The sequence below is a fragment of the Notamacropus eugenii genome, chromosome 5 (genome assembly GCF_028372415.1).
Source record: "Notamacropus eugenii isolate mMacEug1 chromosome 5, mMacEug1.pri_v2, whole genome shotgun sequence".
NCBI classification, from domain to species: domain Eukaryota; kingdom Metazoa; phylum Chordata; class Mammalia; order Diprotodontia; family Macropodidae; genus Notamacropus; species Notamacropus eugenii.
The window spans coordinates 47,956,604-47,971,268 of record NC_092876.1 but is presented as its reverse complement, the minus strand read 5'-3'; the positions used below and the strand labels follow the sequence as shown (position 1 = coordinate 47,971,268).

At 36.1% G+C, this 14,665-nt stretch overlaps 1 protein-coding gene across 1 annotated transcript in view; it reads left to right on the top strand.

Annotated features, from left to right (window-relative positions):
• Nucleotides 1–14,665, top strand: part of LOC140504160 (solute carrier family 2, facilitated glucose transporter member 5-like) — a 62,005-nt gene that overhangs the window by 21,697 nt on the left and 25,643 nt on the right. Inside the window, exon 12 of the mRNA XM_072608782.1 lies at nt 1,475–2,710. Within this exon, the coding sequence (XP_072464883.1) occupies nt 1,475–1,657 (183 nt within the window). The 3' untranslated portion in view covers nt 1,658–2,710. The remainder of the gene's footprint in view (nt 1–1,474; nt 2,711–14,665) is intronic.

Sequence of the window (14,665 nt, the reverse complement as noted above, 5' to 3'; positions counted from 1 at the left end):
CCTGGATGGCAGTAGGACAGTGTCACTGGATTGACTGTGTGTGGGGAGGGAGTAAGGTGTAAGAAAACTGGAAATGTAGATAGGGGTTGGATTATGGACTTTGGATGCCAAACACAGTACTTTTTATTTGCTTCTAGAGGCAATAGGAAGCCAGTGGCATTTATTGATTGGTGGTGGGCATGTGTATATTTGTATGTATGATTGGGTGTGCACATGTGTGGGTGGGTGGGTAACATCTTACTGGACCTAAATTTTAGAAAATCACTTTAGTAACTCAATGGAGGATAGATTAGACTGGGAAGAGGTGTGAGGTAGGTAGACCCACCCTTGGGATACTACAATAATCCATGTATGAGATGATGAGGGCCTGCACCAGAATAATGTCAGTGTCAGAGAAGAGAAGGGGGCATATTAGAGAGTAATCACAAAGGTGAAACCCATAGGTCTTGGCAACATCTTAAATATGGGGGATGAGGGATAGTGAAGAGTCTAAAATGACTTGGCTGAGGCTGAGGCTTGACTGGACATAATCAGTGATATGATAAGGGAGTTAGGGCTTCAAAAGGGTTCAGTGTAGAGGTGAATTGGTTCACCAAGGAATCAAGATGGAGAGAAGAGGAGAGAGTAGCTAGTGCAAGAGAGATGGTGTGGGAGAGAGGTCAAGGGATTGGAGATCATGTATAGGCTTCTATAAGGGAAGGCAGAGGAAGGAGCAAAACCCCAATAGATTATGGTCAGATAAGGGGATTTCAGAGTTCTTGAACATATGGAGGTGGTACATTTGCAGGTAATAACAAGATCAGAGCTATGGCCATCTTTCTGTGGCTGAGATGGGGTGGAGAAATAGCTTATAGGAGATGGTAAGTAGGAAGGAACTGAAAGGTCAGGATATTTGAGGGAGAATCAATATGTTCAAGTAGTATGAGGGCAAGAGTTGGGGAGAAGAGAAAAATTGTAAGCCAGGTATTAAAGCCCTTGAGGGAGTAAGGGGAGTCTATGAATAACAGCTCCCAGAATTTTGATTTGGTTGTAGATATGAATATGTGAATCTGAAAAAAAGGTTACTGAGTGATGGAGTGAAGATCAAAGAGTACTACACCTCCCTTCCTCAACCAGTGAGCTAAGGCAAATGGGTGAAATTGCAACCAGTACAGAAAAGGGCAGTCAGGGAGTCTGTGTCATCAAGGGAAAGCCAGGTTTCAGTAAGAGCTAGTAGAGGGAAGGAGTGGGAGAAGAACAGATTTAAGATGAAGAGAAATTTATTGCCTGATACTAGGATTCCATAGGTCACCATGAAAGGGCTGGGTGGAGTTAGGATGACACTTTGGGGTAGGAGGGCTGAGGGGATGGGAATGAGGAATCAGATAGGAAAGAAGTAGGGATGATGATCTATAGGAGTTCAGAGCCACTAAAATATGAAGGGTATAATCAGGTGCTTAATAAATGCTTGCTGACTTGACTTCTATCCCCACAGGAGGGTCTTGGTGCCTACAGCTTCATCATCTTTGGTGTGGTATGTCTCCTTGCCACAATTTACATATACTTCATCGTCCCAGAGACCAAGTCTAAGACATTTATGGAAATCAATCAGATTTTTGCCAAGATTAATAAGGTGTCAGAAGTTCAGCCAGAGAAACAGGAACTGCAGAATTTTTAGCCTTCTGTTTCTCTGTAGGAGTGCCTGGCCTACACCAGCCTGCTCCTTTCACTTTTTCAGCTCAGAATTGGGCCTAACCAGAAACGGGGATGGGTCCTGTACAGACTGTGGCCCGAGATTCCAGACTCCTAACAAACTAGGAATATTCATTGAACTTTTGAGTAGAGATTCTGAAAAAAATTCTGAAAAACCTTTCTGTGGGTCAGCTACTTGCTAAGTCCAAGCCAGGACTCGCAGTTGCTCTTCAACCTGGCTTGAGCAGCAGCTTCTTTGTGACTTCTTATCATATGAACTTTTATATCAAAAAAATTACCCTGGAGATATGATAGAAGCGAAGTTTGGGGAACTTCAGAGGTCTATGGGTAGCCCTGGTTGAATCAGTTTCTTCCTTCTTATCACTGTTCTGCTCTGGAAACATCATTCTTAGAAAAATATCGTGTTAGAAACATAAGCACACCAAGATAAATAGATGAGTGTGGATGTTTCAGCTAAGTGGGAACATAGAAAAAGACTCAAGAAGGACTCATTCTAACTTTAATCCTAAATGTTATTTGTTAAGAACTCTGCTTTATGTACTCATTAAAGAAGACTTGATAATTTTCCATTGAGATAGGCTTCTTCCTGGTAAATGCTAATTGGTCATACTGTAATATTCCAGTGGTCTGTGATCTCATTGATTCTGGAGTGCTCCACACACTCCCACTACCCAACCAGGATAGATCATCTTGAGAGATTCTCATCTGTCCTCCTAATGGTTTACCACCAAGGATTCACCCAATATATTGAGTACCTTCTTCCCATTGTCTTGAAATTAGTCTGGCCTTTCATTTAATGAACGAGTGAGAAGAAGGCAGGCTACAAGGATCTCAGAGGGTTATGCAGGCTGCAGCTGAGCTATAAAAATATCATCGGCTATTCCCTAGCACTTCTAAAGTGCAGCCCATATGTCTTTCCTTTCTACCCACTACACTGGTTACTCTGCTTAAAAAGGAGCCAGAAGTGTACTACTCTCTTAGAGAAATAATGACACAATATAAGAAATCCTCAGGAGGGGTAAGTCTTCCAGTCTGGGCAGGAGCCCATGGATTGCTGCTTTATAATATAATTCAAGATCTGGTCTGGCTAGGCCACCTTCCCTAGCATTTTTTTTCATTAATTCCCTTAATATTCTGGACCTTTTGTTCTTCCAGATGAATTTTGTTACTATTTTTTCTAGGTCTATGAAATAATTTTTTGGTAATTTGGTTGGTATGGCACTGAATAAGTAAATTAATTTAGGTAGAATTGTCATTTTTATTATATTAGCTCAACCCACCCATGAGCAATGGATGTTTTTTCCAATTATTTAAATCTGACTTTATTTGTGTGAAAAGTATTTTGTAATTGTGTTCATATAGTTCCTGAGTTTGTTTTGGCAGGTAGATTCCCAAATATTTTATATGTCTATAGTAACTTTAAATGGAATTTCTCTTTCCTTCTCTTGCTGTTGGGCTTTGTTGTAATATATGGAAATGCCAATAATTTATGTGGATTGGGCAGGAGCCTATGAAAGGTAAACTTTTATGTGACTAACAAACTTGAGCAGGAACAGGGGAGAAGTGGCCAAAGAAAATGGGAAAAATTTTTCCAAGAGAAAGAAAGGGGTACCATGGATGGATTCACTGATAGAAGCTGTGGAAGGAAAATCAGAAGAAACACTACCCCCACCCGTGTTCATATGACACATGGAAGACCCTTTGACCTTGGCTACCTGGCCCCCTACGGATGTAATGCTCCTCGAGGGCAAGGTCTGTTGGTATTTTTAGCTTGCGTTATTTTATTTTAGCTTTTTGTTATTCCCACAGTCTGACACAAGCTGAATTGAACTGAATTGAATTCTGTCCCCAACCTGGCCTTATTTAGGTATCAGAATAGAGTAAAAAGTGGGGCTGGAAGAAGAGAGGAGGGTGGGAGAAGAGAAAGGAGGAGGCTAGAAGATGGAATTAGTTCAAAATCATCACACAAGAAAAGGGTTAAAAATAATGGCACTAATGCTTAGAGGTCATTTGAGGTTTGCCAAATGCTTTACATGTGTTCTGCTATGCTATCCTCACAGAAATCTTTCCAGGTAATTACTGCAGGTGTTTTACAGATGAGGAAACTGAGGCTCAGTTAAGTGACTCGTCCAATGTCTTTTTCTTAGCCAGTACCAGATTGTTGTGATGATTACCACTTTGTACAATACTGGACTGCCTTTCTTCACAGTTTTTTATTTGATTCCTTGATTTCATTCTTCCCGATTAATTTGTTCTTTTCTAGCTCTATCAAATAATTCTTTAATATGGCACTGAATAAGTAAATTAATTTAGGAAGAATTGTCATTTTATTTTGTTGACTTGGCCTACCCGTGAACAATTAATATTTCTCTGATTGTTTAGATCTATCTTTATTTGTGTGAAAAATGTTTTGTAATTGTGTTCATATAATTCCTGGGTTTGTCTGGGTAGGTAGACTCCCAAGTATCTTATACTGTTTGTAGTCATTTTAAATTGAATTTCTCCTTCTCTCTCTTCCTGCTGGGTTTTATTGGTAATATGTAGAAATCCTAATGATTTACATGGATTTTATTTTATATCCTGCAACTCTGCTAAAATTGTTCATTGTTTCAACTAGTTTTTTGGTTGATTCTCTAGGAATTCTTTACTGTCACATCATCCACAAAAAGTGATCACTTTGTTTCCTTGAGGTCTATTTTTATTCTTTCAGTTTCTTTTTCTCTTCTTATTGCTAGACCTAGCATTCCTAGTATGATAATGAATAATAGTGATGAAAATGGACATCCTTGATTCCCTTCCGATATCAGTGGGAAGACTTCTAGTTTATCCCCATTACAGGAAATTCTTGCTCTTGGCTTTAGATACTACTTGTCATTTTAAGAAAAGCCCCATTTATTCCTATGCTTTCTAGTGTTTTTAATAGGAATGGGTATTATATTTTAGCAAAAGTTCTTTTCTGCATCTATTGATATAATTATATGATGTTAGTTTTTTTTTGTTATTGATATAAACTGTACTTAGAGTTTTCCTAATATTGGACCAGACCTTTATTCTTGGTATAAATCGCACTTGGTCATAGTGTATGATCTTTGTGATATATTTCTGCAATCTCCATGCTAATGTTTTATTTAAATTTTTTGCATCAATATCCATTAGGGAAATTGATCTATAGTTCACTTTATCTGTTTTGATTCTTCCTGGTTTAGGTATGAGCACTGTATTTGTGACATAAAAGGAATTTAATAGGATTCCTTCTTGGCCTGTCTTTCCAAATCGTTTATATAGTATTGGAATTAATATTTTTAAGATATTTGGTAGCATTTACCTGTAAATCTATCTGGCAATTTTTTTTCATTGATGGCTTGTGCAATTTCTTTTCTAAGACAGAATTATTTAAGTATTCTACTTCCTCTTCTGTTAATTTGGGAAATTTATATTTTTTGTAAATAAACATGATTTTCACCTAGACTATCAGTTTTATTGGCATATAATTAGGCAAAATAGCTTCTAATAATTCCTTTAATTTCATCTTCATTGATAGTGCTTTCAGTCTTTTCATTTTTGACCTGATAGTTTGGTTTTCTTCTTTATTTTAATCAAATTAACCAATGGTTTGTTTTTTTCTCATAAAACCATCTTTGGGTTTTATTTAGATTCTTTGAAATTGTCAATTTTATTAATCTCTCCTTTGATTTTTCAAGATTTCTATTTTGGTGTTTAATGGGGGATTTTTAATTTGTTTTTCCAGTGTTTTTTTTAACTGTATGCTAGATTTATTGATTTGCTCTTTTTCTATATTATTGATGTAAGCACTTAGAGATATAAATTTTCCCCTAAGTCCCACTTTGGCCGCATCCCACAAATTTTGGTATGTTATCTCATTGTTGTCATTGTCTTTAATGAAATTGATTGTTGCCACGATTTGTTCTTTGACCCACTCATTCTTTAGGATTAGATCATTTAGTTTCCAATTAATTTTTAGTCTATCTTTCCATGGCCCTTTATTCAATGTAATTTTTATTGCATTATGGTTCAAAAAAGGTGAATTTAATATTTCTACTTTCCTATACTTTATTTATGAGGTTTTTAGGCCCTAACATATGGTCAATTTTTATAAAGGGGTCGTGTACAGCTGAGAAAAAGATATATTCTTTTCTATTCCCATTTAGTTTTCTCCAGAGGTCAATCATATCTGAATTTTCTAAAATTCATTTTCCTAACTTCTTTCTTATTTATTATATGGTTAGATTTATCTGTTTCTGAGAGGGATAAGTTGAGGTCCCCACTAGAATAGTTTTACTACCTATTTCCTTCTATAACTCATTTAACTTTTCTTTTAAGAATTTAGATTCTAAATCATTTGGTGCATATAAGTTTAGTACTGATATTACTTCATTATACTTTTAGAAAAATGTAGTTTCCTTGTTCATCTCTTTTAATTAGATCTATTTTTGCTTTTGTTTTGTCTGAGATCATGATTGCTCTATCCCTACCTTTTTTTTTTTTACTTTATCTGAAGCCTAACAGATTCTTGAAAAAAGGGACTCTTCTGGGGATATCTTTGCATACTCAGTTGCTACTACAGCAGTGTAGCATTGTGGGTAGAGATACTGGCCTTGAAACTAGAAAGACTGGGGATAACCCAATCCTCCTTTACTAGATATGTGACTTGGGAAAAAGTCACTTATCCTTCCTGAGCTTCAGTTCCTTTTTCTCTAAAGTGGAGGTAATTTCATCTACCTCACAGGGTTATTGTGAGCATCAAGTTGGATAACGCATTTTTGAGGCTTTGCAAAGCTTAGAGTACTACCTATAATTAATAATTAATATTGTTATTCTTGAGATCTACTTGGTATGTCAGCTAAAAAGCTACCTTCTAAGTCAGCAGGATTTGGGTTTAAGTGTTGCTTTAATACTTGCTGTGTGTCCTTGGACAAATCTCTTAACCTCTCAGGGACCCAGGAAACTCTCTAAGAACATGAGTTGCCAAAGAGTTTCTAATCTCCAGCCTTGCATCTCCAATTGCCTGTTAAATTTCTGAAACTGAATGTCCCATAGATATCTTCACTTCCATATGTCCAAAACTGAACTCCTGATGTTGTTGTTGAGTTTCAGTTGTGTCCCATCCTTCATGATCCCATTTGGGGTTTTCTTGGCAAAGAAATTAGAATGATTTGCCATTTCCTTCTCTTGTTCATTTTAAAGATGAGAGTTAAGTGACTTGCCCAGGGTCACACAGCTAATAAGTATCTGAGGCCATATTTGAACCCAGGAAGATGAGTGTACCTCATTCTAAGTTCTATCTATTGTGCTACCTAGCTGCCTCTCATATTTCCTCCTAAACCATCCCCTACATCTAAACTTTCCCATTTTTGTAGAGGACACTACCCAGGCTTGAAACCCAAAGATCATTTTCTCTTCTCTTACCCTCCATTTGCAATCTATTGCCAAAGCCTGTTGATTTTACTCTCTTAGCATCTTTTGAATATCTCTTCTCTCTTTATCACCTCACACCTATACTCTTACAATAGCCTTCAGTCTGTCCTACTCCAACCCATTTTCTGCCTAAGCTACTAAAGGGTTTTTTTTGTTATTTTTTTTTTAAGTGGGGAAGACAAGGCAATTGGGATTAAGTGACTTGCCCAAGATCACATAGCTAGTGTCAAGTGTCTGAGGTTGAATTTGAACTCAAGTCCTCTTGACTCCAGGGCTGGTGCTCTATTCAAGGCACCACTTAACTGCTCCTTAAGCTATTAAAGTGAACATGATTTTCATCCCCATTCCCTCCTCCCAATAAATTCGAGTTGCTCCCTATTCCCTGCAGGACCAAATATAAAGTTTGGTGTTTGGTCTTCAAAACTCTCCATAGCCTAACCCCCCTCCCCTCCTACTTCTAGGTTGTTTTTTATGTTTTTTACATCTTAGTGATGCTGGCTTCTTTGCTACTATTCAAACAAGCCTGCATCTTTTATCTGGGCATTTTCTCTGGCTGCTCCCAAGCGTGGAATACCATCCCTTCTCCTTTCTATCTCCTGACTACTCTGGCTTCATTTTAAGCCCCAGTTAAAATTCCACTTTCTGTAGAAAGCCTTTCTCAATCCCTCTTGATTCTCATGCCCTCTCTCATTTGGTTATTTTTAATTTTTCTTCTGCATATCTATAGCTTGTTTGTTCATAGTTGTTAATGTATCTGACTTTATCTTTGTATCCCCAGAGTTAACACGTTACATGATACATAGTAGATGCTTAAAAATGATTATTGGTGGGCTAACCCACATTGGTAGATGAATTTTCCCCCATCAATTATATCAGAGAGACAGAATAAAAATTATTGTTTGTAGATAGCTAGATGGTATAGCTTTCAGGACTTGGGGTCAGGAAGACCTGAATTTGAATCATACTTTAGATGCTAGCTCTATGTGACCCTGGAAAAGTCACTCTATCACTTTCAGCCTCAATTTCCTCATCTGTAAAATGGGATAATAGTAACACCTTCCTCCCAGGGTTGTTACGAGGATGAAATGAAATGACATTTCCTCTTATCAAATGAGATAATGCTTGCTAAGTGTTTTTGCCAACTGAAGTTCCACATAAATATGAGCTATTGTTAGGATTAAAGGAGCGAATGTGGGAAAAACCTTAGTGCCCTGTGTCCATTCTAGTGGTTTTCATTATTGGATTAGGCCCAATTTCTCTCTTTGCTGAGAACAGCTTTTCTTCAACAGAATCCTCCTGGCGTCTTCAGCGTTTGTTGTTAATTTGGTGAAAACTGCCTTTGGCCTGCTGGAATATGCTTTTTCTCATTAGTAAAATTCCCCACCCCCATTCCCATTCCTGCTCCACAGGGTCCTACAGGATCAAGAGCAGAGTTCATTTGCATTTCTAGCTGCCTTTCTCTGTTCCCTCTGTGCCTTCACTTCCTCCTAGAACTTTGAAGGGGTTATGGGGTGGGGGGAGGGTGCCAGCCCACTCAGGACAGAGAATGACTGAATTTTGTTTCAGTTATTAACTCCTCACAGCTCATGTGCACGTGGAAGCATATACACATACATAAACACACACAGACCCCCACATACATACATACAATATATATACACACATCACACATGTATGCACACACATCATACAATACACATACATATATGTATATACACATATACCAAGTACACACACATATACACACACAATACACCATATACATACCACATTCTGTCCCCCACATACACAAACACATGCGTGCCTGAACAAACATACAGAGGAGACTTTTCTTATCACAACTGCTGCTCGCTCCCTACTCTTTATGAAGCTTGTTTTTCTACCCTAAACTCCTTTTTTGTTATTTGGTTCATATTTTATAATAATAACAGCTAATATTTATGTAGCACTTCAAAGTTTCCAAAGGGTTTTACAAATGTTATCTCATTTGATCCTTACAACTACCCTGGGTTGTAGATGCTATTATATCCCAGTTTTACACATGGGGAAACTGAGGCAGAGATTAAGAGACTGGTCCAGGGTCACACAGATTCTAAGTGTTTGCATATACTTAATGTGGGCATGTTGTCTCATCATTGAATGTAAGTTCCTTGAAGTCAGGGACTGTTTTCTTTTTGTCTTTGTATCCCCCACACTTAGCACAGAGCCTTAGTACACAGTAGGAGCTTAATAAATTCTTCTTGATTCTCCTTAGATCTGGTGAGATCATTAACTTTTTCAACTAGCATTTATGGCACAGTTGCTATGTTCATGTTGTGCATTGTGCTTGGCCATCGATATTCAGAAATTCATCATGCACATCGCAGCTTTGACTGCCCTGGCTAGAGAGATGTGCTATGGAAAGAAGCAGGAACATGTTTATTACAGCATCAATACTGGTTCTCCAGGCCTAGGCCCAAGGGTCCAGAATAACTTAGCACTTGAATAACAGGAGTAAACATCCTCAGATTCATTTGATTTCAGGTAGTAATAGCATAGGCAGCCAAATACACATCAGGATACCACAGTCAGGCTCAGAATTGTCCAAGTGGAAAGATTTCTTGTGTAGTAAACTGAGTCAAAAGGGTTTTACCTTAGCCTTGTCAAGGTCACAGTCCCAACCTTTCCCCCAGGGACAGATATTCACTAGCTAAAGATCACAGACTTTAATCTCTCATCGAGTTGGTATTTTTCTTGAAGGCAGTAAAACATTGGCCCAAGGACACAATAAATCTGAAAATGAAGCTCAAACAGAAAACCAAAAGGTTTCACCTTAAGCAGCAAAGTGTCAATTAATCGTAATAGGGCTAGACACAATTGTTACCAACACTCTCAAGTGGCTGCAATAAAATTAGCTAGCAAATAAAGGATATCAAGCTTTAAAAAAACACAATTGTGTTTTACATAATTCTTCTAATATTTCCCTTTCTTGAATATAGCTTAAAATTCATTCTGATGTAAAAGGCAGTTATTAGAATTTAACAAAGCAATCATATTGTGTTAATTTACATAAATAGTGAGTACGATAGTTTATTCAAAAAGAATCTGTCAGAAAAAGCCAACAGCAATTTGTGGAGTAACATAATCACCTCTTAAGATGTTATAAACTGTCTCCTAAAACAAAAGAAAATTTCTAATATTGGGATCTGTTAAGACGAAGTTGGTTAAAGGTATAGCTTCAGTACAGACTAGTCCAGGTAATAATTTTCATAAGCACAAATCAGCACATTATTACCTACCATAAACACAAATTAAAATTTTTCTTCCCTTGTCCAAGGAGTGTTTGTAGTAGGGGAGGGGAAATCATGTCACCTAAATAAGCCAAAAAACTGATTTACAACCTTGTGAAGCTGGCAGATTTACAAAAAAAGACTTATTCAAGGTCTTTCTCCCATTCCCCCATTCTTTTCTAAAAAGCAAGCATTTATTTTTCCCTTTTAAAAACATACTCAGATGTTTCATAGATTTTAACATTGACAGTAGTCTTTAATAACCTAATGAATAATTTCATAGCATCAAATCAAAAAGAATTAAATCACCAATTAAATGAAATCATTCCCTTAATATTATTTCTTATATGACAGTTTGCAAGAATTTACAATACAAGAAAATTTAAAAACATAATATACACAATGTCATGAATATAAAACTTAGAATAAAACTTCACACTATTCAGATGATATTTAATCAATTGAATTTACAAATTACCTTTATATGGAAAAACATTGATCTCACTACAAATGGCTTTTAAAGTCACAATCCTCGTAGTTTGGATAGGCATTAGTACAACACACATTTCATACTTCAGTAAAGAACCAATTAGCAAAAAGTAACATGTGGGCCAATGAAATTACAAAAGACAAGTGAATCTCATGGTAAAAATTACTAGGCGATACATGTAAGGCTTTATCAGTTTAAATTTTTGTTTGTTATCATTAAATTTAAATTTTGCAGGGCTAAATATTATAAACCATTGCTCTTAAATACCTTATATTTTTCAGGGCTTGTAAGATCTCAGGAATCTATATTCCAAATCTTTTTTCCCCATTTAATAGCATTTTATTTTCTCCAACTGCATGCAAAGATAATTTTCAATATTCACTTTTAAAGATTTTGAGTTCCAAATTTTTCTCCCACCCTCCCTTTCTTCCCTCTTCCCCAAGATAGCAAGCAATCTAATGTAGGTTATATACTGCATTTCAAATCTTAAAAAGATTGCTACTATAACAATATTACAGTAAAAACTGTCTATTGGATTTCCAAATAAACAGTTTCAAATGTTTTATATTATTCTTTTAACAATTGCCTCTATAACAGTTTAATTGATAACCTAAAAGAAATCAATTTTTAAAAGAACTTACAACTTTTTTTTAATATTTCTAATATAATGAATTATCAGATTTTTAGGTATTTTCATTATCCACATTACACATTGGTAAACTGAGGTAAGCTATTTTAAGATCACACAATTAACAAAGTGTTTGATCCATGCAGGCTTTGTTTAGAGGGAGGAAGGTAAGTCAATTGGGGTTAAGTGACTTGCCCAAGATCACACAACTAGTAAGTATCAAGTGTGTGAGGTTGGATTTGAACTCAAGTCATCCTGACTCCAGGGCCAATGCTCAATTCACTGTACCACCTAGCTGCCCCCTTGCAGTTTTTAGCATTTTATCTTAATTCAAAATAGTAGGATAAATTCTGACATCATAAGCATCCTGTTAGGAGAGGTACATTTCACTTAAAATGAGACAAAAATAAATTTAATTACACTTGAATCTATTTTCCCAAATGGTATGACACGGAATATCAATTTATAATTTCAATTATTTAGTATTATACTTTTTACAAGGACCATATATTCCAAAGATTCCTTACTATGGGGCCCATTATTTACAATAATCCACTGCTAAAGATTTTTAAAAGTGACAGTCTGATATTAAGTTTAATCCACCCTAATAATCTCATTTAAGAGCATATTTTAATTTAGTTCAAATCTGTGTTCTACAATCTCGGAAAGAATTCATTGTTTATCAATTTACTACTAGCTCTCTATGATTTTCCTCTATTTACTTTTGAATCTAGTTGCAATTTTTATTACTATAGTTTCCAACAAAATGAACATATGAAGTTTCACAAAATCTTTCCACTTCAACAAAGCCAAAACTCCCCTCAGACCCTTCTTTCAACATAATCAAACTTTTTTCTCTTTGTTCTACATCTCTCTTGTCGTCTGAAAATCCACACCTTTCTTATTACCTGTGCATTCTTAACTTAAACTTTCTTTTATTTTTTCACTCCCTAAATTCTCCTTATTCCAGTAATATTTCAGATTAACTATTATCACTAATCTTTACTTCGCTGATTTTCTCCTTTATAATTTTAGCATACATTTTGTTAAACAAAACCAATGACTTGCTAAAACCTATACTCACTATAGCTGTGACTTTGCCAATAGTTTATTTATAATAGTTAAACTCTGTTGAATTAATGCTAATTCTATTATTTCTCTAAAAGGTAGAAATACCAAAAATCCTTTAAGTTGCTTTTAGCAATTATAAAAATCCTTAACAGCTTACAAAAAGCCTGGTCTAGTCAAACAAGTTCTGGTATATTATTCATAGTAGTAACACAAATAATTTATCCAGATAAAACTTTACTCCCATGCAAGTTACTTTCTTAAATAAATTTCTCTTTTATGGGCAAGAAGCAAGACAGTTCTACTACAAAATCTATTACATAAATGGGTAGGAATCTCATATAATTTACAATAAAATTTCTAATTTCAAAACACCAATGAAAATTGTTTCTAAATTGATTTCTACTTCACTTTAATTTGTAAAATTCCCAAATTTTCTGATTAGATTTTTCTAATAAAACTAACCAATATACACAAATTTTTCCCTTTTCCATGAACCAGGAAAGAGATAACATTTAAAATGTGAGCTTCACCACCTCCCCCTTTAAAAAAACTTCTCAGTTACTCCTTACAGTGTTCTCTCTAACCAGAAAAAAATGATCTTCCATCCTGGCTATAAAAGAATAAATCTCTTACTTTGGAGTACAGGGGAGAGTGCTCTTATTTCTCTTAAATTCTAAAGAATTTTAACCCAATACTTGCTAGAATATTTCAGCATTTATAAATACATTCAAGCCACAATTTAGGGATTCACAATAGAGAACTCGCATTTCAGTCATAAATTTAGTATCAAATTAGCTTAAAATACCATAAATCAAAGGCTTCTCCTTATTTGTATTTCTTTTTTCTGTCTCTCAGACTGTGGCTGGAATACAGGTAAGAGAGAGATTCTTTCTCAAGAAAAAAATCTTTGAATATGTATATATAGCTACTTTTAGCACTCTCTCTCTCGCGCTCTCTCTCTCTCTCTCTCTCTCTCTCTCTCTCTCTCCCCCTCCCCCCTCCCTCCCTCCCTCTCTCTCTTTCTCTCTCTCTCTCTCTCTCTCTCTCTCTCTCTCTCTCTCTCTCTCTCTCTCTCTCTCTCTCTCCCTCCCTCTCTCCCCGCCCCTCTCTCCATACACACACACATACACAAATGTTTATGTATATATATAGATAGATACAATTTGTGTATATATGTGTGTGTGTATATGTATGTATATATGTACGTATATCTCAGACATACAGTCTCAGAACAAGTACATGAGCAAACACAGAGAAAGTATTCAAAGGGTACATGAGATTGAATTAGTGGTCATAAAATGTTTCTTTATTGATGATGATGTGAGGCTTTAGCCAAAATATTATTTCTCTTTGTCTGATAAATTACCTCCTTTGAGCAAAGAAATGTTTGTGCAATTTAATCAAATGCCACTGACAGTCTTACATATTGCCTTGCTCGGTTTGGTTGCTTAGAGACTGTGCTACCTCAAACACAGAAATTTGAAATCAATTTGGTTTGACCTTCCATGGGTCCCCAACTCAGGAAATAAATCCTTTTTTTTCTTCCAAGAGATACACAGAAAAAAGAAAGACAGTTCCCAACCACAGATTTTAATTCCTCAGTCCTTGAAGGATGCTGCTGGAATTCAACACCTACTTTTTATGGCTGGAAACATAGGCAGTTTCCTAGTATCTCAAGGTCAGAAAACCATTATAGTCTGGTGCACTGTCTGATGGTAATCTTTCATCTCTCTAGCCTATTTCAAGAGATCTTCTTCAATGGAGACACATCTCCATGAAGGCCACCCACAAAGCATGGCCTGGAATTTTATGACTCCCTCTATATATAGCCAATTATTTCCAAATTCACAAGCTGCAGCTATTAACACAAATAGAAACATTCGAGACAGACATAAGTCATACAACACTCATCCTTTTCACCTGGAGAAAATCTAAAAGTTGTGAATAAGGAGAGAGCCAATCCACCACCACAATTCCCCAACAGAAAACTCCCCTTTGTGGAAAACATTCCAACTCAAGCCCAAAGGAGAGCTCAGTCCCCATCCCACTTCTGCCAACATAAACTGTTACAAGTGAAAT